General features: G+C 48.8%; 9 protein-coding genes across 9 annotated transcripts; 6 read left to right on the top strand and 3 right to left on the bottom strand.

Annotated features, from left to right (window-relative positions):
- Positions 1 to 3,906: 3,906 nt before the first annotated feature.
- N7443_007921 (uncharacterized protein) lies at positions 3,907 to 5,418 on the bottom strand (the record flags this gene model as incomplete). Its single annotated transcript, XM_056887977.1, has 2 exons — positions 3,907 to 4,685; positions 4,755 to 5,418. The coding sequence occupies 2 exons, from the start codon at positions 5,416 to 5,418 to the stop codon at positions 3,907 to 3,909; spliced, it is 1,443 nt and encodes a 480-aa protein (XP_056739668.1).
- A 498-nt stretch (positions 5,419 to 5,916) lies between these two features.
- N7443_007920 (alginate lyase family protein) lies at positions 5,917 to 7,128 on the top strand (the record flags this gene model as incomplete). The annotated part of the gene is made up of 1 exon (XM_056887976.1): positions 5,917 to 7,128. One exon carries the CDS (start codon positions 5,917 to 5,919, stop codon positions 7,126 to 7,128), a length of 1,212 nt encoding a protein of 403 aa, XP_056739667.1.
- Positions 7,129 to 8,146: 1,018 nt separating this feature from the next.
- N7443_007919 (uncharacterized protein) lies at positions 8,147 to 9,459 on the top strand (the record flags this gene model as incomplete). Its single annotated transcript, XM_056887975.1, has 3 exons — positions 8,147 to 8,756; positions 8,817 to 9,245; positions 9,320 to 9,459. 3 exons carry the CDS (start codon positions 8,147 to 8,149, stop codon positions 9,457 to 9,459), a joined length of 1,179 nt encoding a protein of 392 aa, XP_056739666.1.
- Positions 9,460 to 11,903: 2,444 nt separating this feature from the next.
- On the bottom strand, positions 11,904 to 13,514 carry N7443_007918 (uncharacterized protein; the record flags this gene model as incomplete). The annotated part of the gene is made up of 1 exon (XM_056887974.1): positions 11,904 to 13,514. The coding sequence occupies one exon, from the start codon at positions 13,512 to 13,514 to the stop codon at positions 11,904 to 11,906; it is 1,611 nt and encodes a 536-aa protein (XP_056739665.1).
- A 686-nt stretch (positions 13,515 to 14,200) lies between these two features.
- Positions 14,201 to 15,905, top strand: N7443_007917 (flavin monoamine oxidase family protein; the record flags this gene model as incomplete). Its single annotated transcript, XM_056887973.1, has 2 exons — positions 14,201 to 14,528; positions 14,614 to 15,905. The coding sequence occupies 2 exons, from the start codon at positions 14,201 to 14,203 to the stop codon at positions 15,903 to 15,905; spliced, it is 1,620 nt and encodes a 539-aa protein (XP_056739664.1).
- Positions 15,906 to 19,103: 3,198 nt separating this feature from the next.
- N7443_007916 (MFS transporter) lies at positions 19,104 to 20,798 on the top strand (the record flags this gene model as incomplete). Its single annotated transcript, XM_056887972.1, has 1 exon — positions 19,104 to 20,798. The coding sequence occupies one exon, from the start codon at positions 19,104 to 19,106 to the stop codon at positions 20,796 to 20,798; it is 1,695 nt and encodes a 564-aa protein (XP_056739663.1).
- Positions 20,799 to 22,025: 1,227 nt separating this feature from the next.
- N7443_007915 (uncharacterized protein) lies at positions 22,026 to 23,804 on the top strand (the record flags this gene model as incomplete). The annotated part of the gene is made up of 4 exons (XM_056887971.1): positions 22,026 to 22,078; positions 22,227 to 22,339; positions 22,398 to 23,111; positions 23,167 to 23,804. 4 exons carry the CDS (start codon positions 22,026 to 22,028, stop codon positions 23,802 to 23,804), a joined length of 1,518 nt encoding a protein of 505 aa, XP_056739662.1.
- A 283-nt stretch (positions 23,805 to 24,087) lies between these two features.
- N7443_007914 (sugar porter family MFS transporter) lies at positions 24,088 to 25,914 on the bottom strand (the record flags this gene model as incomplete). Its single annotated transcript, XM_056887970.1, has 7 exons — positions 24,088 to 24,291; positions 24,345 to 24,430; positions 24,484 to 24,566; positions 24,618 to 25,374; positions 25,429 to 25,653; positions 25,702 to 25,824; positions 25,875 to 25,914. The coding sequence occupies 7 exons, from the start codon at positions 25,912 to 25,914 to the stop codon at positions 24,088 to 24,090; spliced, it is 1,518 nt and encodes a 505-aa protein (XP_056739661.1).
- A 699-nt stretch (positions 25,915 to 26,613) lies between these two features.
- On the top strand, positions 26,614 to 26,910 carry N7443_007913 (uncharacterized protein; the record flags this gene model as incomplete). Its single annotated transcript, XM_056887969.1, has 1 exon — positions 26,614 to 26,910. One exon carries the CDS (start codon positions 26,614 to 26,616, stop codon positions 26,908 to 26,910), a length of 297 nt encoding a protein of 98 aa, XP_056739660.1.
- Between the last annotated feature and the right edge of the window lie 1,037 nt (positions 26,911 to 27,947).

Raw genomic sequence — 27,947 nt, 5'->3', positions numbered from 1 at the left:
CTACTTCTCTCATAGCACTAATTCACCACTCTTACACATATCTCTGTATTCAGTCATCCCTCTCTGACAATACTGTATACATTTTCAAGCAACATGCAATACAGCGCTATAAATAATAGGCCTCCAAATAGAAATAAATGTTATCACATGAATGTTTCCTTGCCAAGCCAGTAAATTGCGAAGGACTGAATGACTGGGGAATGACGGAGGTAGGAGTAGTATTAGCCGGGGTATAAGTATCCTTAGTCTCGCCAATACAGCAGATAACCAACAGTCATCGCGTAGCCGCGTGGCTTTAATTTCAGTCACCCGTGCATGCAGAGCTTTGCCAAACTACCCGGCATACCAGCCCGAGCCTGACCTATCGGAAACAATCCGCTGATGGCAATTTATTTCGTCCAATAGTGTACAAGTTGGACTTTCTCTTGAAATATTTAGCGCAAAGGCTGTGCCGCCTTAACCCACTTTAAACCTTTAGTCTCATAGCTTGCGTCTTTAGCAAATGAATTCTATCGCACGGTTTTCTGAGATGTGCTGCTGAGCCAAATGAAACCAGAGGCACCCCATATTGTACAAAGATGAACTTTGTCAATGACGAGGACTGAGAAACTAGTTTTATATTACTCTACTAAATCTACCTTCATCGCGGTAGGAATCAGTCAAATATCTTGTAGTAACAACAAAATGCGAAGGAAACAACTGGTCAGCCTTTAGGTAGACCCGTATTTATTATCGTCCCCTGCCAAATGCCCTGTACACGTGTATTGTCTTGGCACGGATCGTCATTGAGTGAACTCAACTCATGGTAGTGGCCATATGATCTTGAACTATCGAGATACTGCCAAGCCAGAGGGTTATGCATTTGATCATGAATTGTTAAATCCTGGAATAAAAAGTGGGCCCGTATTCACTAGTCTCCGGTCAGAGCTTTAGCCTTGCTATATCTGTGTCATGCTGAGCGGTATCAACGGTCTTTCCCGGCAGGACCCCAACTGTCAATTTCTCTGCCCAGTGCATGGTATTCAATAATGTGATTTAGCATTTATTTTCTAGCATAGAGAGGATTGAAAGTTTTACCGACAGATGCCGTTCTATGATGTCCAACTACGAACTGAAGCATAGCATGCAGGCCTTGTGAGGCGATTCCAATGCAAATCAAGTAAAGTTCACACAATTTACTAAAGCGGAAATTGACAGGTATTAGCACATCGTTTCATGACGTATGTGTTGCCTCAACTGACGGACTTGCAGTGTTGAGATAGGTAAAAGGAATTGGATGAAGTAGGCTATTGGGGGGTTAAGCTATAAATTACACTGCGTTATCGGCTTTCCTTCTTGACTTGTATCTTTCTTTTCAAAAAATTTAAAGAAAATCATCCGAAATACAGGCATCAACTAAGTCAAATATAATTCTTGTCGCTGAATATACCACAAATACAAGTACAATACATAGTTCGATAGATATGTAATCACCACTCTGTTGAAGCGGATGACCACAGTCCTCAAGAATTGTTGTGACCTGGAGACTAGAACAATTGAATTTTCGTAAGTGACATTAGCCCGGTTTTATGATGACCGTAAATCATGGTTATTCCGAAGTGGGTTGAGTGCAGAAGCATGTACAATAAGTATCTGTCAAGTGGCGCTCTGCCTACCTTGTACCATTTCCATCTCCTCTTGGTATATTAAATTTGTCATCTCAGGATGCCCAGTAAAAAGATGTTGGAAGTTTTAGCCCCCGTCTTTCCTTAAACAGCACTAGGAATGGACAGCCAATATCTCTCAACATCCGGCAGAGGCCATGGTATTCTCTACACCAACCACAGCCCCAAATCAACAACGCTATCTCTTCTTGACCCGTCTCATGTCCAAAGTGGGCAGTCTACAGGGCAAAAAGACCAACAAAGCTTCATTCACGATGCAACGAGGGGTAAGCATCCGATCTGATACTGTACTGCTTTGCTTACCAGAGGCAATAAACTAGGAGAAGAGGAAGGAGCAGAGAGCCCGCGAGCAAAAACAATGAAGTTCGTGACAGTGAAGTTCTCTTCGGAGACCGGACAGGTTATGAATCCTGACTCCATGGCCAATGCATTTTCGCCGATCCACGATCCCCATCTCACCTCTCAATTCAGTTGCTACGACGAACTGGAGTCCCTACCATATTATATTTGCGAAGATCTTATTGATATCTGGATTGGTTTTATTCAGCCAGGTATGAGGTATCGCGCAGGTCTAGAACCTACCTGGTGGCCGGAGAATATACCCTTCAAAAGGCCGCAATGCCTCCGCAAATTCGGTATGTTCTTCTCTACGCGCCAACGGCATTTGCTGATAATATGAAGAGAAGCTCGAACTCCTGGTAAGATTGCTTAGCGGTAAATTGCTGGAGGTCGCGACGGCCCACGAGCTCAAAGTCGCAGCCGAACAGAGTGACAGCATAAGTGACTCAGAGAAGTATCAACGTACTCTTGAAAGAATCCTTCGGAGCTATTTCACCAAGAAAACCTCCCAGAGGGGAGTTTCATCCAGATGGCTCGAAGTTGTTCTCGAAAACGACACGTCTCGGTCCTTGACAACCTATTCTTGACAAGGTATTCATCAGTATCCACATTCTTGATTCCTGCTACAACCCCTGCAAACGATGGGCCACCTAGAGCCAACCAACCCCAGAAGTGGTGCAGTAGTCCCATTCACGTGCTTGTCATTGCACTGGCGTCGTACGATTCCTGGCGAGAACCAGCCCACGTTGAGCGTTCTGTCGTTTCATGTGGGAAGCGATCGGCACCTTCCCAGGAATCGGATACACCCGAACCAGAACACTTGAATCAACCGCAGCATGCGATAATCCGCTGAACCCTGCCGCGTAAAGGAACGCTTTGACATTATCACTTCGAGAGTATATTGCTGCTAGCTGTATCGAGTGAACAGATATACAATGCAAGGTCCCGTTAAGTTGTTGCTACCGCTTAGTTGACGCATGATAATCTAGCCTTGCAACCATGATTTCTGAGATCCGCAGCTTTGAGATAAGGCGTCCACTCAAGAGACTGCGAGATCTCTAGGTCACGTGCATTTCATAATACCTGGCGTCCCCCGGACGTTGGGCCCAAACCTTTTCAACTACTTGGAGTAGATGGGCTTGTCCCCGTCCCTATCTGCCAACATCCCTGCCAATCTTCTCATCCATTAACGTCTAGTTTCCTTACTGCGATACGGCATCGAGACTCCCTCTCTTAAAGCTCCAAGTGATTCGAAATATGATTTTAAGCAATTACTAGCTCTGTCGTAATTGGCCAAAGTTACTGGATGTAGTCAGCGTTCAAATAATCAACATTAGTAACTAACTCCGCCGGCGCGGAAAATTCAGAGCCCTCAAAAATCACATCGGTCAACGAGGAAGCATAATTTCTCCTTGGGTTAAAGCGCTGGGTGATCGCCTCGGCTTGTTAGAAAAGCATGGGTCATGAATGGACGAGACGTCGCGGTTTTGAGCCTCACACGGGTCTTACTCGGTCAATGTGGATCAGTCTGGATGTGATAACCGATTGTGGCGCAGATGGACAGGTTGGCCCCACTGCAGTAGCCAACTTCCATCGCGATCCGCGATACGAGATATTATAGGCCTACTGTCAAGATGCACTCGGGTTGTCACGGATATTTCAGGGCTCTGCAGATGTCGTGACTCAATAAGGATTGTATGGTTCATGGTTCGTCAGAAATGTGCCCACTTCAATTGCTATATAGATTGAGAATTGCCGATCAGGGCCTACCATCTGCAATACTCTAGATTCGTTGATATTGACAAGATTGAACTTAAGATAAGTATAGTTTTCTCTGATTTAAAAGCACATTTAAATCTAAAGTACCGGAGTCAGGAAGCAGGCCTCCAGGATCAGTGACCTCTTACACCAGCCCCATGCGCAGTAATTTGTTCCCAAATTCAAGGAAGTAGTAGTCTGCATAAACAAGCCCATGATCTTTGTACCTCGTCATCGCATTTGGGTTGTTATTGGCCGTTGAGTGCCTCAGTATCGCGTCCCAGCTCCCCGGCGGGACCCTCACCTTGCCAGTTTCCGCGTCGACCTGCAGTCGCGCCTGATCTTCCTTATCCAGCGCATACTGGATGGTATCTCTTGCGATGTTCAGCGCCACATCTAGGTATCTTCTGCCATCATGCTCCGCGAATTCTCCACCATCACCCTGTACCTGCAACACTTGATGCAGGAGCAGCATTCCATTGGCTGCGACCATGCCTGCCGACGCGTCCCGCAGTCTATCCCCATAAGAATCCAACTCCCCGCTGGTGTCATCAAAGTCCCAGAGTGGTACCCACGGGCACATCTTGACGGGGGAAGCCTGGAGCCGCGAGATGAAGTGTTCGGTCAGACGCATGCAGGCGCCAAGGAAATCGGCATCACCGGTCCACTTGTATGTCTGCGCAAACCCGAGAATCGCCCAGGCCTGGCCGCGTGCCCAAGTTGAGTCATCGGCAAGACCTTGGTGGGTCATGTTGTTCTTGACGGTGCCTTGCTGGGGTGCATGCTGGTCGAGGTTGGCCACGTGCCAAGTAGAGGCATCTGGGCGGATGAGGGTCTTCAATACTGTGCGGGCGTGCTGGGTAGCAATGGCAGAGAGAGTTGCGTTCTTGGTGATGTGGGCAGCATAGAAGATCAAGTCCATGTCTAGGCCGGGCCGGGGTCAGTCATATGAACGGGGTCAGATAGAGGTAGAGGGTAACATACTGCACATACTGTCCACGATTATTAGGAAATTGTTCTCCTTGTCCCGAATATCGTAGATGTGGCTCATCGCCTGGTCCCAGCTACGGATCGCCCCAACCCGCTCGTCGAACCGGGTCGCCAGGCTCTCGGCACCTGTGATGTACGCACGCAGGCTGGAAGTATCGCCGGTAAGCTCCCAGTCCATGCGTAGCGGATGCAACATGAAGCCCAAGTCGTGCGTATTGGTTCTTAGCGCATGTGCATGTAGTGGTGCGGACCATGAGCGACAGAGAGCCTGAAGCTGGGCATACTGAGACGACCCCAGCGTGCTAATTCTGTCTGATTGTATAAGTGGAAGTGGAGAGTGGCGAGGGAACTTGGTGCAACGCTCAAGGATACAGTAGAGGCTCGCGGGGAAGAACCCGCACGTCCAGAATTTGACGGGCTTGGACTCGTATCTGCCGGTGAGTGGCCCTGATTCGGGGACATATTCTGGATACGTCTCGAGAGACGGCTGTATTGAAAACTCATGGTCAGAGATTTGGCGAATCAGAGGAAAATCATGGACATGAGAGATGTCACAAACATGATTGTTAATGTAGCTTTCAGCAACCCTCCATATTTTGGCTATGACATTCTCGCTGTATAGATCCAAGAGCTCGGTTGCCTCTACAGGAGGTAGCGAGTCCTCCATCGTTGCCATCATGTGCTTGGTATCAGCGGGTCTGGCCCCATTAACTTGTAGCACGGACAATTGCGGTACCGGTTTTGCTTCGTTGTTCCCCAAGTCCATTATTTTGGCGGGTTGTTGAGGTAGTGTGGACAACATGATCGATATTTTGCGCACAATCTTCCTGACCTGGGCGAATTATTCGTCTTCGATGGCGGTGAGTAGAGATTCATCGGCAAAGCGAAACCCCATCTATGTGTTGGCTGATTTGACTAAGTAGCCCAAGGCGGTACTTACGGAATTGGGTGCAGATAAGTGGTCGGACTTGAGATAGCCCGTTGTCGCTTTTCACGGACATCCGGGCTATCTGCCTCCCGATCATCACCGAGATTTACGATGCGACCATGAGGACTGGAAAGCCGAGGGATCCTTCCAATATACGCATGATACCCGGATGTTTAGACTTCTTTTCTTTTCTCCTATTTGGTGAGAGTCACTCCGCGACTGCCAATTCCATCCAACATGACAACACATCCCCAGACTGTGGTTCTCGATGGCTTTAAGCTAACCGAAACCAAACGGCGTCTACGCGAAGGTACCGATGCTGCCCTGCAAGTGGCCCTGGATACCCTCACCAGGCAGGCCGATGAGTGGCTAAGACAAGGGCCCTGGTCAGTCACCATGAAAAAGAAGCCCCCACCTAGCGGTGACATGCACGACTATACTAGCCAGGCACCCTACTTCTGGCCATCGCCAAATTCACCAGACGGCAAGCCCTACATCAATCGCGACGGAAAGAAAAATCCTGAAGTACTTGACTATACGGACCGCGTCTACTGGGAAAAGGTTTTTACCTCATCTACAGTCCTTGCCTTGGCCTGGTTCTACACAGAAAACGAGGCATACGGTCGGCATGCCGGTGATATCTTGCGCACCTGGTTCATTGATACAGAGACGCGGATGAACCCAAACCTCAATCATGCCCAGCTCATTCCATATGCCAACACAGGCCGCTTCATCGGAATCATCGATTTTTCCCAGTCTTACACCAGCGTACTCGATGCCGCAGCCATATTGGAAACCGGTGGTTCCGGATCCAGCTTCACCGACACACAAGAACCCTTTTGGTCTGATGCTGATGTCAAAGGCTTCTGGACGTGGAACGTCGACTTTCTTGCGTGGTTGACAGACAGCCCATTTGGTCAGAAAGAGCGCGCGCAGCGCAACAATCATGGTAGCTTTGCCGCCATGCAAATGGCGGCCATTGCACTGTTTGTTGGCGAAACAGGTCGTGCGTTCAATGAGGTTCTTGGGATCACCGCCCATCTCGACGAGACCATTGCGCCGGATGGCTCGCAGCCCGAGGAGCTCACCCGTACTCGTAGTTGGCACTACTCAACCTTCAACCTCCTTGCCCTCACACGTCTCGCTTGCGTGGGGCGCAAGGTCGGAATTGACTTGTGGAAACTTGCAGGCTCGCGAGGAGAGGGCAGTATCTCACGTGCGGTGGACTTCGTGATTCCGGCGGCGATAGGTAGCGAAATGTGGGCATTTCCCGAGCTCGGTTTTAAGGCGTATGCGGCGGCAGATATCATTCGGACGGCTGCTGATGCTGGACATGAGAGAGCGAAAGGGGCAGTTTGTGAAATACAAATGCCGCCTGGAGATTTGTGGCTATTGAGGCCGGCACCGGAACAACTTGATGCGGTCAAGGTGGATGAACACTCCCGGTAAAAGCTCAATTCTTAAGGAATCTTGTATTTGGTAAACAGCTTGCAAGATGTTTAGGCCCTGAACAAAACTCCAAATGTTGTCATATTTGTTGAATTCGATATGCTATATTATTCTAAAGGACATCAATTATATGGCTTCCATAAAAAGAACATATTTTTCTATAAAATGGCTGATTTTCATATGGTGGCGCATTATGATGGAAAGGATCTTTGAATAAACTGACGAGACACATAACCTTACATACTTATTCTTGGACTGGACTCTTGCACAACGCCAAACTAACACATACTGACGATAGACCTCAGAAGTCAGAGAACAGAAACATTTAAGCTAGACAGTTTTCCCATTACCATAAATGCCAATCTTGCTGGTCTGTACGTCCACGTCACAATATTGAGATGAAAGTTGAGATGAACAGACAGATATTTGTGAGTTCGCACATCGATACTCTCAAATCTCGATATTTGAAGTGTAAAATCCTGATAACAAATATACCACTCTCCAGTGCTACTGTTCCCCTATCTTGCCTAGCACATAAAGATTGTGCCATTCTACTTGCGGCACATTGAATGTCCCGACATCCGACGAGGCGTTATCTACGTTCTCCAAATCGTCCGCTAGCCACTCCCACTGTATCATTGTCCACGAGTGGTTATCGCCCCAAAGATGGGAGAATTTGAAATCAGGGAACACTTACGGATGTCGCCAACGGATGCCGGGGTATTGCCCCCGGCCCTCTGCCGCTCTTCAGCGCCACGTGGCGTTACCACCGTGACACGCCACATGCGTATGTATAGCCATCTACAGAGTTTCTCCGCACGCTAGAATAAGGCCCTAGAAAGCCATCATAGCCAGCGATATACTAGATTCAAAAAGTGCACTTTTGGGAACATAAGATAGATACTTTCTATAAAACCTGTGATGACCGCACCCGCTTCACAGGCTGGGTGTATTGACTTAAGACCGTAGTTTTCGGTCACTCTATCTACTCTCTCTATTTGGCTCAACTTTTTTCATAATGGTACTCAGATCGCCGGCTCTGACCACAGCCCTGGTGTTGGCCTTAGGGATGCTGTCCATCTCTGCCCCTATCATCGAGTCCCGCGCGCCCTCAACTTGGGTCCATCCAGGCATCCTGGTGAACACGACTCAGCTAGATTTCATGAAATCCCAGGTTGCGAAGGGCACCTCACCATGGTCTAACGCCTACGAGGTAATGGCGGCTAACTCGCTTTCCGATCTCGACAGAACAGCTTCCCCAGTAGTCATGGTTGAATGCGGGTCGTATTCCAACCCAGACGTTGGATGTACCGCGGAGCGCGACGACTCCATCGCCGCTTATAGCATGGCCCTCGCTTGGTACATCACGGGCGAGAGTGAATATGCGACCAAAGCCATCTATTACATGGACGCGTGGTCTTCCGTTATCACCGGCCACAACAATTCCAATGCCCCGCTGCAGTCTGGGTGGGTTGGTTCTGTCTGGGCCCGGACGGCTGAGATCATCCGGTACTCTAGCGCTGGCTGGAGTGATGATAGCATCAGCCAGTTTGAGACCATGTTGACGGATGTTTATCTGCCCGAAGTAATTGGCGGCGATGGTGATACGAATGGAAACTGGGAGCTAGGTATTCCACCCAATATATATTCCTAGAAAGTTGAGTCTAATGGTCCGGGTAAATCTACAGTCATGATGGAAGCCGCTATCTTCATCGCTATCTTTGTTGAGGACGCTGAGGCATACAACACTGCCATGGGAATTTTCCTGAATCGTGTGCCTGCATACATATACCTTACCTCAGACGGTGACATACCTATTGCACCTGCTGATAGCTCTTATACTACGACAGCCGAAATTGAGGCCTACTGGTACGGTCAGACAACGTTTGTCAATGGCCTATCCCAGGAGACATGCCGTGACCTGGAGCATACAGGTTATGGTATCGCATCTATTTCACACGTGGCCGAGACATCGCGCATCCAAGGTACAGACATGTTCGTTCAAGATACGGGTGAGAGATTGCGGTATGCGCTTGAGTTCCATTCGTACTATGCGCTTGGAGGAAGTGTTCCAAGCTGGCTCTGCGATGGGTCACTTACCGGTGTGCTTGACAATGGTATGACTTGAATACTTTCCTTGATTTTCTCCCTCTGTGTGCTATTCTAATGCGTGTCTAACGCTTTATTGAAGTGACCGAGATTGGACACAGCGAATTTGTCACTCGGCTAGGCCACACTATGGGCAACACAACGACATACACTAAGGACCAGCGCCCTGGAGGCGAGAGTCTATTCATATTGTGGGAGGCCCTCACAAATGCACTCTTGTAAGGGGAGTATTTGGGGACCAACGAGAGACTGCCCGACCTACTCTGAAATATTCTGTAGACAGAATGGCGTTAGGTCGTGTGTGTTTGGAGGTTGAATGATTCTGTTGTCACCAATTCTAGCGAACGAACTTCTAGGCCGCAAGAAAGCTTTTTGCACGTAATGTTCCTTGTATCATTTCTTTTATCAGGGCTCGAGTAAGAAGCAGAAATGAAAAATAAATCACATGCACTACTAAGCGCATGGAAGATCAGACCACACGTTGATGGAGAGCCATAGTACTCCCAAGAATCTAAAGATATCACCCCATTGGATATCCACTCGGTATCGGTATCCATCAATAGATCACTAGGAAGTGTGAAGGAAGTGTGCATCTGATCCTGTGGATGACTGATAGCGGTCGGATCAGACAAGCCAGTCGCTAAAATCATGCTGGATGGCACATTGTTCGTAGTAGGTGGTTTGGGAGGTAGATCGAAGGGCTTCGAGTGATCATCTATCACTTCCGGCCTAAAATTGGGATGTGGAGGGTTTGTTGCAATAATGCCCGCGGAAACTGGTACTGATACCTGGGGAGCGACCGCCGTCTCTGACGCGCTCTGCACCCAGTCGTACATCGCACGCACTCCACTACTTAAAAGGGTTTGTAGTAACCCAAGTGTAGGTAGATCTTGATAAACATCCTGAATGTCTTTTCCTTGTAACAACTCAGTACAGCGTGCACCGAAGGAAGTGGACCCTGCGCGCCACAGCCGTGAGGCGGATAAACTGTACGTGGAAGCTGAGCCAACTTATGTCCTCTTCGGAAGGCGATACTGAAACCGTTCCTGGCACATGCACTGGGTTAACCGTTGCATACAGACCAGACGGCCAACAAGCTATCCACAAGGGCGGAGGGCTGGCGCGGGGCTTGACCGTTTCTTCCAGTCCATAGAGAATCATAATGCTCTCTAAGCTCCCCCTCCACAAGGATAGGATACATGCAACGATAAGCCTGCCACAGAAGAACCAGAAAGGGCTCTTCTTGCTCTCAGGGAAAGTCTTTGACCTCAGAAAGTCGCAGATGAAGACAAGGCTGATCCGCTTCGTCAAGTGGCTGTTCCTGTGAAGCTGTCGAAGAGTGACGGCATATATGTGACATGCGAACTGGAATGATGATTCGGACATATATTAGTTTAGGCGCGTCACCATGTATGGCGAGGAGAGAGGGCCGTAGTGAATCCCCCTGCTCGTTCACGATGTTGGGTCATCATGGTCACTCCATGTCTTGCGATACAAACCTGGAAGCTCAGGGGATACTTCGATTTCAGAATAGGTGGAATCTGAGACATCAGAAAGTTGGTGGGTCTGAAATTTGGCGCCTATAGAATGCCTTTTCGATTCCTCTTTTACTCTTTCTATCTGCGCCTGAAAGTCTTTTAGTTGGTTACGCAATCGACGTATTCCCTCATTTTGGATAGCCTCGGTGGATGAAGCCATAAGACTGTACCCGACATTGGTTAGGACGAGGGCCACCCCTCCACATTGGAGTATATCAAAGACGCGGCGAGCCCTTGGCATCGGAATGACTGCCCGGTGTTGGGACGATTCTGGATTTTATGTCCATTGTGAGTGGTCACAACAATGAGATCAGGGAACTTTAAAAGAGAAGGATAGAGTGCCAAACTTTAACGACGAGAGGAGGAAGGCGAAATAGAAGAAAATGTTCTTTCATTTTACAAGGTAGTTAGCCCGTTGAATTAGCACAGCCACCTTTTTTAATTCAGCTGAAAACAGCTCTAAAATACACCAGGCAGTAGCTGTCTCTCGGTGGCGCAAACATGCAACGGCTGGCCGGCGTCTCCGAACTCTCGCCTAAACTAAACGATGCCACCAAATGGAACTAACTCCACTTGTTTCCTAAGTCAAATCAGAGCGGTAATGCAATTACAAAGAATATAAACACTCAGATAGTTAGCATGCGTTTTAGCACTATTCTCATAGAAATGCCAAGTCATACTAAGTTTGCATACTTCTACTCTATCTTTCTCTATTATCGGATGACTTGAAGCGACTGTGTATCTCCACAGTACATGGCATAGGTAGTCTACACTAATTCTCTGGATGTGACGTACTGGCTCCTTGACTTTACGTTATTCAAATAGTCAGAGCTTGTTCTCTTATTTTCTGTATTTAGAATGAACCTTATGATCATTCCCTCTTGTTATATCTTGCATGCAGGTTGTGCTTGCGGCACGGGCGGCAGTAAAGTGTACAAAAATGCTGAGCGCACACAAGATGCAAGGCATTATTATGCTATGATGCAAGGTAGCTCACTGTCACAGACAAGATTAACAGAGAATTCAGAATTAAAGCTTTGATGTACATTAACGAAAACAAAGATAACCCTTGGGATGCTAAACGAGTGATAAGACAGGAGGAAAGATGGCGCAAACATCCCATAATTCCTAGAGGTGGCCATCGCGTATTTGAAGGAAGTTCTCGTAGCGCTTCCGAGTCATCTTGCGACAAGCCTTGCCCCAGTAGATCATCGGGGCGGTGGTCATCAAGAAGACAAAGCTCAAGACACCAAGAGCAATATAGACCTGAGACAGTGTCTGCGCATCCAGCCAGTACCCAGCTGAGAAGGTGAAGATGCAACCAATGGTGTTGTTGATGACAGAGACACCGACCATACCTTCAAGAACCATCTCGGGATACGCATCCATAAGGTAGGCCATGCTAAGATCGCCAGCACAGCCCCAACCGAAGCCGATGAACCCGAGTCCAACGTAGGTCTTGTGCCAGTCCCAGCCGAGATCAGAGCCGATGCCGAAGAGCATCAGTCCAGCGGGCCCAATGAGGGCGACGGGGAACATCAGCCAGAGACGCTGTTCGGCTTCGAAGATTCCGCCGTTGCGCTTGGCCATCCACGCGACGAAGAGATCGGAGAACCATCCACCGTAGATACAGCCGATACAGGCGCCGATCAGGGTGGGGACGTTCATAATGCCCACAGCAGCATCAGTGTAGTTCCAGGGTGCTTCGTAGTAATTATCCTCTTCGACGGTAAGGTAGAATGTGAGCCATGCATCTTGAGCTCCCCACTGGAGGCCGGAGTAGAGGACTGCCGGGAAACTGAACACACGAAGGGTATGCCACAAGCGATAGTAGTATTGTTGAAAGCCCGTGCCAACCAGGCGCGAGGAAGGAGTGATCAGAGCGATGCTCTGGAAATAGGTCTTTCCTTTCGGCTGATCGGGATTCTCCTCGTCGACACTATTGCCACGAGAAGTAGTCCGCACCTTCGTCATGTCTTTGTCTTTCTCGTCCAGCGAGATGTTCGATACAGCTGGGGGCGTGTTCCGTCGAGGCATTTCGAGACCTTGAATAGTGTGGCGGTCGAAAGCAGTCTCTTCTAATGTGAAAAACACGGTAATAAACAGGGCCGCCGAGATGATTGCGCCCAGCCATCCAACCCACCGCCATCCCAGAACAGGGCTGTCGACGATGAACCCCGCGATCAGTGGTCCGGTGAAGGTACCGATACTAGTTGCAAGCACATAGAGACCAAGCACGAGGCCTCGTCTGTGCTGGAAGAAGAGGTCCGACAGCGACAGCTGGGCGAGGGCCTCGGCGCATGACTCGGACGCGCCCACGAAAAGTTGATTCCAGATATTGTCCTGGGTAGTCTGCACGCGCGAGAGCCAGATGGATCCACCGAGAGAAAACAACAGACACAGCAGGTAGGAGATGCGACGACCGTATAAAAACGGCGCGGGGCTTAGCAGTAGAGTGCAGTACCCGATGCCGACAAACAAGACACCGGCGGCAATGTTGATCGCATCCCAGGAAATGCCCAGCTCCGCGTTCATGCCATTGCCAGCGGTACCAGCATCGTTCGAGGTCGCGGCCGTGAAGGCGACGATGACGAGCACCAGAAAGGCGTGCCAATACCGTCTCCATGGACTCCAGTTCAGTGGGTCGTCTTTGGACGACGTGGGAGTTGGAATGAGAGTGACCTCCCCGTCGGCAACGGGAAAGATTCGTTCCGTTCCATTGAGAATTTCCTCGTCCATTGGGAAGGGGTTCAGCAGGGGATATTTGACCACAAGATGAACCCAGTGGGATTGACCCCTAGTTGCATGCCGTTATAAGAAGCAAAAGGTTTGCAAAGAGCAAAAAAAGTGTCCGTGGACGAAGAGCTTGATTTGATTGTGGAGCCGAGGGCTTAGGATAAGATATCGTTACTAGTGCGTACGATGAATGCCCGAGATAAGCATCAGGCGAAGCATTCGCTAAATCTGGCATATGGTTGGCATTCGCGTCACGTTGGCGTGGCATACCGCATAGACCTTCTGAATCCATAAAAGATGGCTTATCCGGGGGGATCTTGGACCTCGTGTCCTGAGTCTCGTGATAAGGAGACTAGCAAGGTTAAAATGGTTAGAATAGTACAGTTCCAATAGCACTGTAAGAGATAAGCTTAGGCTAAGCCTAGCAGATAAAGATAAGTAGATAAGTGCCGATCTCGGGTAAACGTATCGGGTATGTATGGTATTTATTTACCGCACGCCACTGACACCGCGTGTACTGTCCCGATTAGAACCAGCCGATTCGGATTTGAGCCCACCTGAGTCAACTGGTGTCTGGTGTCTATTTCAAGCCCCTCATACCCCTCACAAGCCACACTCTCATCTCTCAAACCCCTGGATCTCAGACCTGACGATCCAACCACCCTTTCCAATAACACTTTTGAAGCCGAATGTCCACTTGTCAACTCAGAATGGCCCAAGCATTTCACATCGCCTCTTCCGTCCCCGTCAAGGGTCCCATAAAACCGAGTAATTGTTGCTCCGACCTGGCTGTGCGCCTCGAAGCGACGACTCTGATCGAGTCGGCACCGGACGAGGCAGCATGCGCAGTGAGGTCGGAGCGCAAGAAGGTGATTGTGGTGGGAGCAGGAATTTCGGGTCTCCGAGCCGCCGCCGTCCTGCATAGGTACGGTTGCGAAGTCGTCGTCTTGGAGGCTCGCGATCGCATCGGAGGAAGAATTTTGACCAGCCGAAATGGGGACCAGATTCGGGATATTGGTAGGAGTTGCGATCAACAATATGAAGATATGAAGATCGGAGATATACATTTCATTCGAACCAAAATGCTGACCCTCAACTACAGGTGCCGCATGGATGCACGAAACTTCCCAGAACGATCTGGTGAAGCTGATCCCTCACCTCTCCATCCCCTACTACTATGACGACGGAATGCCACTATACTTTACCAGAGAAGGTCGCGCCGGATCTCAGTTTAAGGCGAAGAAGGTCGCCGACGAGTTCGCCGACTACTGCGAGTGGTATTACGAGACCAACCCGGACGCAGAGGACCGTCCGGTCAATGAATTTGTCAAGGAATTTGTCCTCCAGCATCAGCTCATCACCGATGATGAGCGCCTCTGGGCCCCGCAGGCTGTCCGCGAGGTAGAACTGTGGATTGGCACCAGCACCGAGCAAGCCTCTTCCCGCCACCTGTCGTACTTCATCACGGAGCGCAATCTCTACATGAAGGGCGGATACGACCGGATCGTGAACTGGACCGCGGAGCCCCTCCGCGAAGACCCGACCATGATTCGTCTCAGCCACCACGTCGAGCACGTGGAGTGGAACGAAGATGGCGACGCGCCTGTCCGCATCCAATGCAAGGATGCCGACGGAACCCCTCAACTCATCGAAGGAGACGCGGTGGTTATGACGCTCCCCCTGGGCGTGTACCATCACAACCTGGTCTCCTTCAACCCGCCCCTGCCGAGTGACATCCAGGGAGCAATGTCTAGGTTCAGCTACGGCGCCCTGGGCAAAGTATTTTTTGAATTCACCGACGTGTTCTGGTCCAAAGACAACGACCAGTTCATGTTCTACCCATCTCCTTCCGACGAGGATTCTGCTTCCGGGTCCTCCGTCGACTCCAGGTCCAGCACGAGCTCCATGGGTGAAAAAGACAACATCCTAAACTACGCGACCGTGACCATCAACTTGTGGATCATGACCGGCGCGAAGGAGCTATGCGTGCAAATCGCCGAGCCCTTAACTCAGCGCATTGAAGCGATGACCGATAAGAAGGAAATCTACCGGTTCTTTGAACCTCTTTTCAAACTATTCCGCACGGAGCCTTACAAGGCTCTGCCGCGCCTGGTCAGTGTTGAGACTACACACTGGACCCAGGACCCACTCGCGGGCTACGGCACGTACTCGGCTGATAAGGTCGGAGACGACCCAGAAAGCTTTATTGACGCGTTGGAAGCCCACAAGAGCAGTCGTATGCAGTTTGCCGGTGAGCACTGCACTATGGTTGCCAATGGTTGTGTCCACGGCGCTTTCCGCACGGGTGAAGTTGCCGCTACCAACCTGCTTGAGACTTTTGGTATTCCCATTGATGGGCGTGATATCGGTGTGAACGACAAGTTGGCTGTCTAAGGGGTGGCCCTTGGACGACACGTTCACGTCGCTTTTGGCACAACGCAGGCGTTTTGAATATGTCTATGATCGCCGGACTTAGGGGAAGCAGAATTCCATAGTTCTCAATGTTTATAGTCATATAGGGTTTAGTTTTAGTTCCCAATGAATCTAACCTCTTTTCGTCTTTAGTTCAGATCGCTCGCCTGGAGATGCCTGATATGGCAATGCCCTTGCCCTAGGACTGCTGATAGCGAACGTTTCCCCGCATCCGATGAGGTGGCTTGTCTCATGACACCCGTGGGTCTCAGCGCGGGAAGATGAGCTAAGGTTTGAGTTAATCTAGAAGTTCGGGGTATTGTCACAGCAGATTACGGAGTCCGTTCCCTATTCGTTCTACGGCTTTTCACTTGCCTCTATTCTTTTACTTGCCGTGCGACCCGACGCAGCCGCGGCTCGCTATGCTCGCATAAGAGGAAAGTTTGGCATGGATGAGCAATTAGTCAAACGCTATCTGGTAGTAGGGCTTTCTCTTATCAACAGAATATGTGTCATGGACCTTAACCGCGGCAGCCTAGCACCGGAGTAAATGTTTACGATATTATAGTAGAGAGGATGACAGTACATTCTTGACACCGGGGAAAAGGGAACAAATTAGAAAAATTCGGAGACCTGAGGCGTTAACCGATCAACACCGAAATCGGACACCCAATATCTCAGCGGGCAAGATAGGAGACCTGCCCGTTCAACCTAAGGAGCCTCAATCACTGAACCGCGTATTTGTATTTCCACACCATCACTGCAACCCCCGTCGCGATAATCGAAGAAACAATCGACGCCACAGGCGTTAATATACCGAGCATAGCCATGCTAGTCAATGTCGCAAAGATCCCGCTAGCGGGGGTAAATCCGCCGTACATGAACGATTGAAACGCAGCCGCTAGGGAACCTATCGAAAAGGTTAGCGTGCGAAACACCCTGGTCGCACAACGCAACAGGCAGTACGGTGATTCCTCAGACCTGTAATGACTCCCAAGGGCCCAAATCCTAGAGAAAGGATTATCGTAATCGTGACAGTGAACGTGATCCACCACACTGTGATTATAACGAGAATATCTTCGGCTGACTGTTAGTATTATAGAATACAGATGGGGGAGTGATTCGCTGCACCTGGACGGGAAAGCCATTGTAGAAATTCTGACCACCACGAATCCTCAGTCCAGATCATAGACAAGCTGTCCCATCCTGTTCTGATGAAAGATTGGTTTCCTATCCATTGCTGAGGAAAGCTGAAATTGGCAATTAGGACATTAAGAGGCTCCATAGCTGGTTTCTTTGTGAGGTGCAATAAAGGTAGGGAAGTTTCTAAACAGATGAAGAGATCAAATTCCGATTCATAGAAGATGCTTTTATAACTGGCTATATAATATTTTGTATATCCGACTTCTAGATCGTTCGCATTCACAGCGCGTCCCGTAACCCGACCTGGCGCCTCCTTCGTTACCCCGATTCACCGACGAATGCGTGCCTTTCGCTATTTGGTTGGCTAAGAACTATCGGTTAAGAATATGGGCTGAGAAACCATGGAATTTCTCCCTTCTTGGAAATCTGTCTTGAGCTAGCGATCGGGCGCAGCCTATCTCATGTGGCAAGCCACGGCGGCTAATCTATCATCTTGCAGTTCAATGTTGGCTATAGATTGTATCGCTCTGGGGCTATGTGCAGATGCTAAAACATCCCAGCGTTTTAGATATCCGCCCAAGTACAGCCTAGTTACTTAGAAATCTTTATATTGTATTTCTAGCCCGGCTGTACAGTGTTGGATCTAGTAACGTAACCTACCCAAGATACATATGTGGGCCAAACTGAAGAAGGTGAGCCGACAAATGAGCACGATGTCTCTATCTGCTGCCGTATGTATGTATTTCGACCTAAAACAACGCTTATTATATTATTTCTAGGGCCTCACTCATTGAGCACTCACGTTGAGGCATCTGGCTATCGACCACATAACCAACTCTTTGCAGACCAGACCGTAGCAGGTTAGTAACTGGCAATATGACCACCGAAAATCTGAACAGCTTTAATGGGGTATGAAACTCTGATGCTTTCTCGTTGATTGCTTCGATTTGCTGGGCCTATGTAAATACATATTTCTAAATAGTTATTTTTTTAATCTTAATTATCTTGTTTTTTTATTCAGAGTCTCGCCTTACAGGAAACATACCAAGCCTCATAAGGCGCTTCCAGGTGACATAATATACAGCGTGGCTATGCTTCGTTCACGCTCGAGAACAATAATATATTCGTGACATATACCATGCTGCTTTACAGGCAAGCATGCACCTGTGAAGTGGCAGAAATGAAGTACTCGACGAGGCTATGCAGAGCTGCTAGATTAATTCACTACCGGATATTCGAGATTGCCGATTTTCTTTACAGGTTCTTAGTGAGAACAAAAAGAGAACGTAAAAATAGAACGTAAAAAACATTCCAGGTAAAAAACAGGATGCATGATAGAGGCTACAAATAATTATGGAGCAAAGTGATACTCCCATTGGATTTAGATTTACAAGACCGTTGACCACAGCATTAAAGAGTACCTAAGATTTGGAATTGCAAACTATCATCAGGCGTGACGAACGCAAGAAAAGTAATAGTAAAACTTGAAATGAGGACTGATGTATTCTATCGCTCTTCCGGGATCCCTTAAACAAGCCAAGCTCCTTAATTAATTTGAAAACCACAGCAGACTAGAAATTTGAAGGAGTGAGCCATATATCGGTTTCCGAGATTGATCTCAAAGAACCTTGATGTCAATAGCTCTGGCACCGAAGGGTAAGAAGATAATGCCGAAAAACGCCGAAAGGCCGAACGATCCGAGCGTTACAATCTCTGCCAATCTTGAAAACAACAAATTAATGAATAGTCCAGCCAGTTCGATTGATGAACTACTAGATTCCGTGAATAAACATTAGCAAATATTCCATGGTGCATCAATAAACATGGAGCGTGATGGCGGGCGTATAGCGGGGTTCATTAAGCAATTTCTTCTATTTATGCTGTGCCGAGTTTCCGGGCGGGTTCCTGATCATGATAAAGCCGACTAATCGGCACCCGAATCTAACCCTGATTAAATTATCGAAAAGTCTAACTCGTGCACTGTTTTTCGCAAAGCGCTCGAATGAGTTCTAAAGCTCGGTCCTCAATTAGATCATCATGGCCGCGCACAGTGGTGCACACAGCTCAGAAGTTGCCAAGGAACTCCAATCCCAGAGTTATATCTCCTTCTGGCGCCTATTGATTGACCAGCGAGTTGTCACCCCGGAGGTGTTGCATCACAACTATGAAGGCTCGGGGACTGATGAAGACCCTTACGTCGTGTCCTGGCTACCCATCGACCCTCGGAACCCAATGCAGTTTAGCATGGCGAGAAAGGCGGTCATCACATTCATGACTGCAATTGCAACTTTTGTTATATCACTGTCATCTTCAGCGTACAGTGGTAGTATTCAGGGAATTATCGATGAGTTCCAAATCGCCAGAGAAGTCGCCACCATCGGACTATCGCTGTTTGTCTTTGGATTCGCCGTGGCGCCGCTCAGTGAATCTATGGGCCGCCAAATTCCATTCTTCATATCTTTTCTCGCTCTTTCCTTGTTCTTGGCCGGATGTGCATGTGCCCAAAACATCCAGACCTTGCTGGTTCTTCGGTTCCTTGGGGGAGCTTTTGGCTCCTCGCCCCTTACGAATGCTGGTGGAGTTATTTCGGATATGTTTGTCTCTAGACAACGGGGGCTGGCGCTTCTTCTATTTGCATCGACCCCATATTTAGGTATAATCCTCCGATGTGACATATTTTGTCGATCATCAGTGCTAATTGGCCTACCAGGCCCTGCCCTTGGGCCCATTATAGGCGGTTTTCTCGGAATGAAAGCTGGATGGAGATGGGTTGAAGGATTTCTAGCGGTCTGTGCAGGACTGGCTTGGATCTCTATGGCATTCTTCGTCCCTGAGACTTATGCACCGGTCCTCCTCCGCAAACGTGCAGCAGAATTGTCGACTATAACTGGAAAATGCTACGAGAGCAAACTCGATATTGAAAGGGGGAAAGTTCCAATGATCAAACGACTGAAAACAGCCTTTTCCCGGCCCTGGGTGCTTCTGTTCAGTGAACCCATTGTCCTTCTTCTCACATTTTATGCTGCGCTTATTTACGGCGTTCTCTACATGCTCTTCGAGGCCATTCCAATTGTCTACGAAGAAAAAAGAGGGTGGAATGCGGGTATTGGAGGGCTCCCTTTTCTTGGGGTTATGGTTGGTGTTCTTTGTGGTGTTGTTTACACTGTACAAGATAACAAACGATACATACGAACACAGGAGGCGCACAATGGATTTGCTCCACCAGAGGCTCGTCTTCCTCCCTGCATGACCTCTGCTGTGACTATTCCTATTGGTCTTTTCTGGTTCGCATGGACAAATTCCCCGTCTATTCACTGGCTTTGCAGTGTCGCCGCCCTAGTTCCGTTTGGGTTTGGGCTGCTACTCATCTACATGGGTATAGTCAACTACCTGATTGACTCATACACTATCTACTCGGCGTCTGTACTGGCAGGTATGTCCGTACTCAGGTATGGGTTTGGAGCCACTTTCCCCCTGTTCAGCTCGTATATGTACGAGCGGCTGGGCATTCATTGGGCATCGTCCATCCCAGCTTTTTTGTCGGTGCTGTGCATGCCCCTTCCGTTCTTATTCTACAGATATGGAGACAGGATACGGCAGCGTTGCAAGTATGCTGCACTTTCACAGAAGCGTTCTGATGCACTGCGGCAAACATCCGTCTCGGAAAAAGCGATGACGGAAGTTTCCAACGAGGGAGTCGAGAAACAACGAGGGTTGTTGGCAAGTTCCTAGAGCTCACTCGAATGTGATAATTAAGTATCTCACGGCGGTCTATTTTTATGTTTTGGTAAAAAAAAAAAAAAATAGAATCAATATGTACTTATAACAGCTGGTCATTACAGAGCTCCGATAGAAGGCGGGCATGGTTCAAATGTGGACAAAATCTTATGGCCTGGAAAGGTTGAAATATGAATGTGTTTGAAGTCGCTATATGTTTAGGGCTGTCAAGACCTCCTAGATCAACATCAGTATGGTTATGCACTCACTACATGAACCCGGGGTACGCGGAGTTAAAATCAGAGCGGGCCCCATATATAGTACCCAGTGTATCTTCCATGGGTATAATTATGTGAAATGGAGAGTTATAAACTGACAAAATCAAGACTACAAGGATCGAAGATCTGGGGGCCACGAGGGACAACCCAGTCCCAATATGGTTAGTCCACTTTCCCTTCACTCCTCTCAAGCCCTACGCTCTGAGAACGTGTGCCATTGTGTCAGAGACCGGACTACTAAACATAAGGAATGAAAAGCCACAAAGAATTCCACATTCAGAAAGAACATGTACGTACTATTTGGATGCGTAATGACATCCTTGAATCGCTGATTGTGTCCACAAATCTCATCAGGTAATCAAAATCCAAGAAGAGGTAATATAACAGAATCAACGCACAAGAATCGTGTCACAGGCTACAAGGAAGCGCGACTTAATAGGGCGGTGCGCTGCCCACACCCGAACCATGGGGCACTAGGCGACCATCATCCTGCTCATGACTCGCATATTTTGTTTTAGCAATTTTAGTAGTAGTAGTAGTAGTAGTAGTATCTTCCTCCTCATCGACGCGCCATTTCCGCGTACTAAATGCTCCCTAGAGTGGCAAATCAGCACGCACTATCCGCAATCTCGTCATGGCTGGTTGGTCATTGGTGTCATAAAAAGCAACGAGCTTACCTCCTTGTTTGACCCCGAGGCCAAAGCTCCAATAGCTGTACGTCACCTAATCAAAAGCTTCATAAACTCAGATTCAGAAGAATAGCTTGCACCCGTTGAGCTCCGATAGCAAAATGCCGAGTTAGGCAAACCCTTAACCCCATTCGCCGACGAAAGACGGACTAACAATTCCTTGCATATAACTAGATCCGAAGAGGTGTCAAAAATTAGGATCTTAAATAAGATCCACCGGATCACTCGCTCCGTTAGGCTCAGTCACAGTTTCTCCCTACATTCCAACCTCCAAAATGACCATCCGTGACCCATATCGGCAGGATCGGCACAAGAACACGCGAAGAATGTACAGCGTCACAATTGTCCGAGTAAATGTCCGCTTCCTTGACCCAATGGAGAAAGCTTGCTTAGCTTTATTAAGGAGGCGTGGTCCTTGATGGATAGAGTGGATTTATTTTGCAGCAATCGACTGCTATCATGATTTTATCTAAAAGTGAAGATGCTGGTCTGCGGAAACTTAACCTTGGCATAGCTTTTATGCTAGCTGCTTCAGCTACTTCGGGTTACAATGCCAGTCAGATTAACAGTCTTCTTGTTCTTCCAGAGTGTGAGTCCTTCTCTATGCCGTGGCAGCTTTGGGTACCATAGAAGACTAATGGAAACAGTCAACAAGTTCTTGAGTGGACTCGACACAAACATCAAAGGTCTCATGATTGCTGCCGTCTCTCTTGGATCCTTCCTAGCATTTATTCCCGCTTCATATGTCGCCGACAACTTTGGCCGTCGCCTTTCCGTTGCCATCGGTGCCACACTAGTCATAACCGCATCCATCATTCAAGTAGCTGTCCAGCAGCACTGGGTGTTTTTTGGTGCACGAGTGGTCACTGGAATCGGTGTGGGATTCTCACAAACTGCTGCGCCACTGCTTATTGCAGAGACCGCTCATCCACGGCAGCGAAGGACTTTGACTGGTCTTTACAATGCGGTATGGTTCTGTGGGTCCATCACAGCTGCTGGTATTGCCTTCTCCACACTGTCGATCCATAACAGTTGGTCATGGCGGGTCCCCTGCATGTTGCAGGTCTTTTATCCTCTCTTCCAACTAGCTGGACTCTTTCTTATTCCCGAAAGTCCGAGGTGGTTGGTTGCAAATGATCGCAAAGGGGAGGCACTTGCCATGCTCATTCGATTCCATGCAAATGGTGACCCAGCCGATAAGCTGGTCCGCGATGAGTATGACCAGATCTGCAATAGTATTATTGCAGAGGCAGACATGGGATCTGCTAGTCGGTGGTCTGCTTTCTTCAAGTCTAAAGGTGACCTTCATCGGTTTACAATTTGTGTTTTGCTGGGCTTCATGCAAGAGTGGACTGGAAACGGTATGACCTACATTCATCAGCCTTGTAAAAAACATCTCGCTGACAGATTCTTCAGGTGTCACTTCCTACTATCTCGCTCCCATTCTCTCTTCCGTTGGCATCAAGGATTCTGTTCACCAAGCAGCGGTAAATATCAGTCTCCAAGTATGGAACCTGGTATTTGCCGTTGCTGGCGCAAGCACATCCGACAAATACGGAAGAAGAACCCTTTGGATGTGCGCAACAACTCTGATGTTGATCTTCCTATCAACGTCTGAAATCATGGCAGGGCTCTTCGCGGAAATGGGAATCCTTGCAGCTGGAATAGCAGTGGTCCCAATGCTGTTCCTTTTCTGTGGAGCCTATGATTTTGCATACATGCCCCTTTTCATCGCCTATCCTGCCGAAATCCTTCCCTTTCAACTTCGCGCCAAGGGTCTTGCTATCACGCTTACGACCGACTCTCTAGCTTGTTTCTTCAATCAATATGTCAACCCAGTCGCATTCGATGCAATTCACTGGCGCTACTTTTCCATTTACGTCGGCTGTCTGGTCGTCGTGCTCGGACTTGTCTACTTCTTCTTCCCTGAGACTCAGGGCAAGTCTCTTGAAGAAGTGTCTCGGATCTTTGAGAAGAAAGACACCAAGGAGGAGACGAGTCCCACGGATTCAGAGGGCTCACAGGAATTCTACGTGATGAAGTCTGAGCTGTAGTCCACGGGTAAGAACAAGATTCGTGGAAGTTGGTTTCTGCCAAGGGGGATCCCACTTGGGCATGGGAGGTGTTATTGTTTGACTAGTTAGAGCCAGCATTTATATACGCACGCGCGTTGCAGTCTGTATCTAAGTTAATCTCATATTTTAATTTGCATTCATCGACATTGATGATCTTTATCTGACAACATGAACTCGTAGATTTGTACTTCATTGACAGGTCCAAAGTGCCCAGGTGATAGCCGAAGTCCCCTGGGCACCCTTAATTTGGTTCCAGGAGAAGCTATACATTGGCACCGGACTCGATGTGCTCTTCGACAGGCTTTTCACTCGGGTCAGTGTTTTGACTGCGATGGAACCCTGGCTTAACAGGGTAGCCACGAGACGCGAAAACGCCACCCGTGATGCCACCACCCTCGAAGAGATAATCGACATCCTCAAGTTCCAGTCCCTTAGTCTCCGGGAAGAAGAAATAGACCATTGGAATCTACGATATGTAAGTCAATTTGTTTCTGGAGTGAGGATCACGATGGAACTTACCCATGCAAAACAGAAGCAGGCGAAAATAATGAATGTTCTCCACCCGATGTTGTCGATCGCTGTTGGTGTCACTTGAACAACAATGACTGAAGAAATAAGCATGGACACCCAATTCTTAAAATTCTTGATAACAACTTACAGACACACATCCAGTTGACGAAGCCAGCGAAAGCCTGGCCTCTGGCACGGATACGGGTGGTGGTAATTTCACTAGGGTAGAACCTGGAATATGTGTTAGCGAGCTTCTTTGCATAGAAGACTGCAATTGCTTACCATGGAACTGGTAAATATCCAAATCCAAGGAAAATCTGGAAGATGAACACGAATGCGGTCGCAGCATAGGCGCATTGTGTGGTACCAATCGACAGCAGGATAGCGGCCATCACGAAACAGAAGCAAAGACCAGCAGCAGAGATCATAAGTGAGGCTCGACGACCGAATTTATCCATACTCCAAAGAGGAATAATTGATCCGAGCAAATATGCTAGGGAGGTGCAGCCGCCGAGAATCAAAGACAGGTTGCGTGAGAGATGCATGGCGTTTTGATAGACGACAGGTGCGTAGTAATTGATCATGTTTGATCCAGTAAACTGCTGCTGAACATTGATCAGACCAGCAAGAATCATCCGGCGAAGGTTCTGAATTTTTCCGCCCCACAGAAGTTCCTTGTACTTGAAAGATCCGCCAGCAGACTCGATCTCAATGGAGGTCTCAATCTGCCTGCGCAGTTGCATGACCTCGGGTGTTGATTCGCTCGCAGGCTGCTCAAGTTGAAGTCGGGCTAGGATCGAGGCAGCCTCATCGCTTCGGTCTTGCTCACAGAGCCATCGGGGGGTATCGGGTAGGGGAAGCATCTGCAGCACAAGGCAAACGGCGAAGAAGGCTTGGAAGCTGATCGGGAAACGCCATTGAACCGGTGACTCGACAAAGCTTAATCCATAGTCAAGCCAGTACGCAACGCAGAGACCCACAATCGTCACTGTGCCTTGTGCGGAGAGAAGTCTTCCTCGTAATTCGGGTCGGGCCATTTCTGGTGACAGGGTTAGTGATTTCGATCGATCAAAGGGAACCCCCTTATGCTTACCACTCTGGTATGTCGGTACTGTGCTGCTGTTGATGCCATTCCCGAAGCCAGTTACAACTCTGCCGACCAAAAACTGTGCGGTACTGTATGAAGAGCCTAGGATGATCGTGCCAATCACCATGATCGAGCCGCCTGCAATAATCATGCGTTTACGACCGACCCTATGTCCGACGACGAAGCTCAGAAGACATCCGACCGCGCAGCCGATATCGTAAATTGAAGTCACTGCGTCCGATTAGAACATGGAGAAATCAGAAGGTCGGAGATACATACGGATGCCTTGCATCGTCGCATCGGGGTGGTTGAACTGCTTTCCAAATTCATTGTTGGCCCCAACCAGGCCACTCATAACACCCTGATCGTACCCCAGGAGAAGGAAGGCCTGACAGCTCGCCGCTGCACGGGTCAGTTTTCCTTCACCAGATTCGCCCATTCGAACAGCATACCTGTCACAGCCCAGTGCAAATATTTCCCTTTTAGTTCCATGTTGAATGCCCTGATGACTCTTGATGCAAGAGACCCAAAAAGCAGCGTTGGGGAATCCGGGGCCCCAGGAGTTGATCATCCCCATTTTGAAGGTCCCATAATAGCAAGCTCGCGATGATGATTGACCGAACTGCTGTGCTCGGGACAATGAAGACCGGGCCAGAGTGGTGTTGCGTGCAATCTGATTGGGCAAGAGGCAAAATCTGGGGATTTTGCGGAGTCAGCACTGACCCGGAATCAGCGAGATGAGCGAGGTTATGGGACGGATGTGGGCCCTCCCCGCACCGTCTGGCTGACGTGGCTCTCTTTTAGGTGAAGAATAGCGGCAATTTAGCCTCAGAAGGTTCTCGGTGAGGCTTCTTCACCGAACGCCACGAGCGCCACTGATACCCCTATATTCTAGTGGTTTAGTGGACCCTGACGGGGTAAAGGGCCATCAATTCCCCGTCCGCACAAAATAACAAACATCGTCTCTGCTGTAGCCTCGGAGCTCGAGCACTGGTGACCCTGGCTCAAATCTTTTCATTAGAAAATTAAGAACGACTCAACTTGCATTCAATGCATCATCTGTCCGTTTTCCCGCTGCGCTATAACTAAGAGAATTTATGGCGATAACGGTTACATAAAGCCCTAAAGAAGTCGATATGGGGCCATCTCCAGCAGGTTCTATCTATAACTAGGGAGAAATTTACTTTTGAAATGGTTACCCCCTTTTTGCGCATGGCTGCCATTGCGGCGTCCGCCACCTTCTCCGCTCATCAAAGCTGCCATGGAACGGATCTGACATTTGACATCAATCGGGACGAAGTGTTGATGGAGTCCAAAACTAATGGCACTATGCAGTCCGGGGCCAATCTACCGCTGCTGTCAAATAGTAGTACTCGTGCTATTACTCTCGAGTCCCTACGCACCGTCGCGGCCGACCATGTTCGCTACGTGTCCGTGGTTCCCCTATTCTCGTCTAGCGGTTCCTTGGATCGATCCACTCGTCATTAAAAAGACTCACCGTTCCACTAGCTAGGAATTTCCCTGTACGGATCAACTATTGCTTGATTTTGTAAACAGCAACCCAATGTATCGCACATTATCAACTTTAGTACCACGCCCGGCTGGACGGGGATCACCGATACCCCCTAGACATATTCGAAGGACGTCAACACAATTAACTGGAGACTTGATCCAACTACGGGATATTTCTCTGAAGCAAAAATATCTGACTACTACAACTACGGTCGACTTCCGTCTTTCCACGTCAACGGTGTTTTCACAGATGAATGTGGCGTCTACCACGAGTCAGGCCACCACCTGGATATCGAGTTCTGGGAGGTTCATAATGAGTCAGACTCAGAGCACACCATCGATCCCGATCTGTACAACCGGATCCACGTTGCAGTTACCGAAGCAATTCACGGGGTCTCCCCCAGCACCTGATTCGTAGGCCTTGCCCTAGCCACGCGGAATGTGACTCGGGTCCAGTCATTCCTGGATCCCGCCAACCACAAGCCCGGAACATCCCTGGACTGGATCAGCTACCACTTCTAAGGGACATCCGGCAACTCCACTACCCAGAATGAAGCTGCCCAGGGCTTCCAGCAAGCTGATACGTTTCTCGGCGAAGTCACGCAGATCGAAGCGGCCGGGGAGGTAACCTCACCCAATACCAAAATGGCTATCGATGAGTTCGGAACCATAGACTCACTTGGATCGACGACCGTTTGCCCAAGATATACCACCCGGTTGAGTACTAGGTATGGAGCGGAGGAATTTATGTCAACATCATTCCAAGTCCGCCATTGTGGAGATCGATGCTATCGGTGAGAGTCAGCTGAGCGGGTATCCGGGCTAGTATCCGTCTGTATCCTTGATTGATTTCCCCACCGGTCTGCCTAATGCTCGGCTCCGTGCTCTGCAGTTGATACAATCTACGTTTACGCCTAGTGGTGAGCTTGCTAAGACCTCTGGCGATGAGACTCAGGTTCACGAGCAGACCTTTGTGACTTTCCAGAGGCAGAAAAGACCCTCTTAGTCAATAA

The sequence above is a fragment of the Penicillium atrosanguineum genome (genome assembly GCF_028827265.1).
Source record: "Penicillium atrosanguineum strain IBT 20685 chromosome Unknown utg000006l_segment0_segment0, whole genome shotgun sequence".
Classification (NCBI taxonomy): Eukaryota; Fungi; Ascomycota; class Eurotiomycetes; order Eurotiales; family Aspergillaceae; genus Penicillium; species Penicillium atrosanguineum.
The sequence above is the reverse complement of the archived record's forward strand: the minus strand, read 5'-3'. Positions and strand labels throughout refer to the sequence as shown.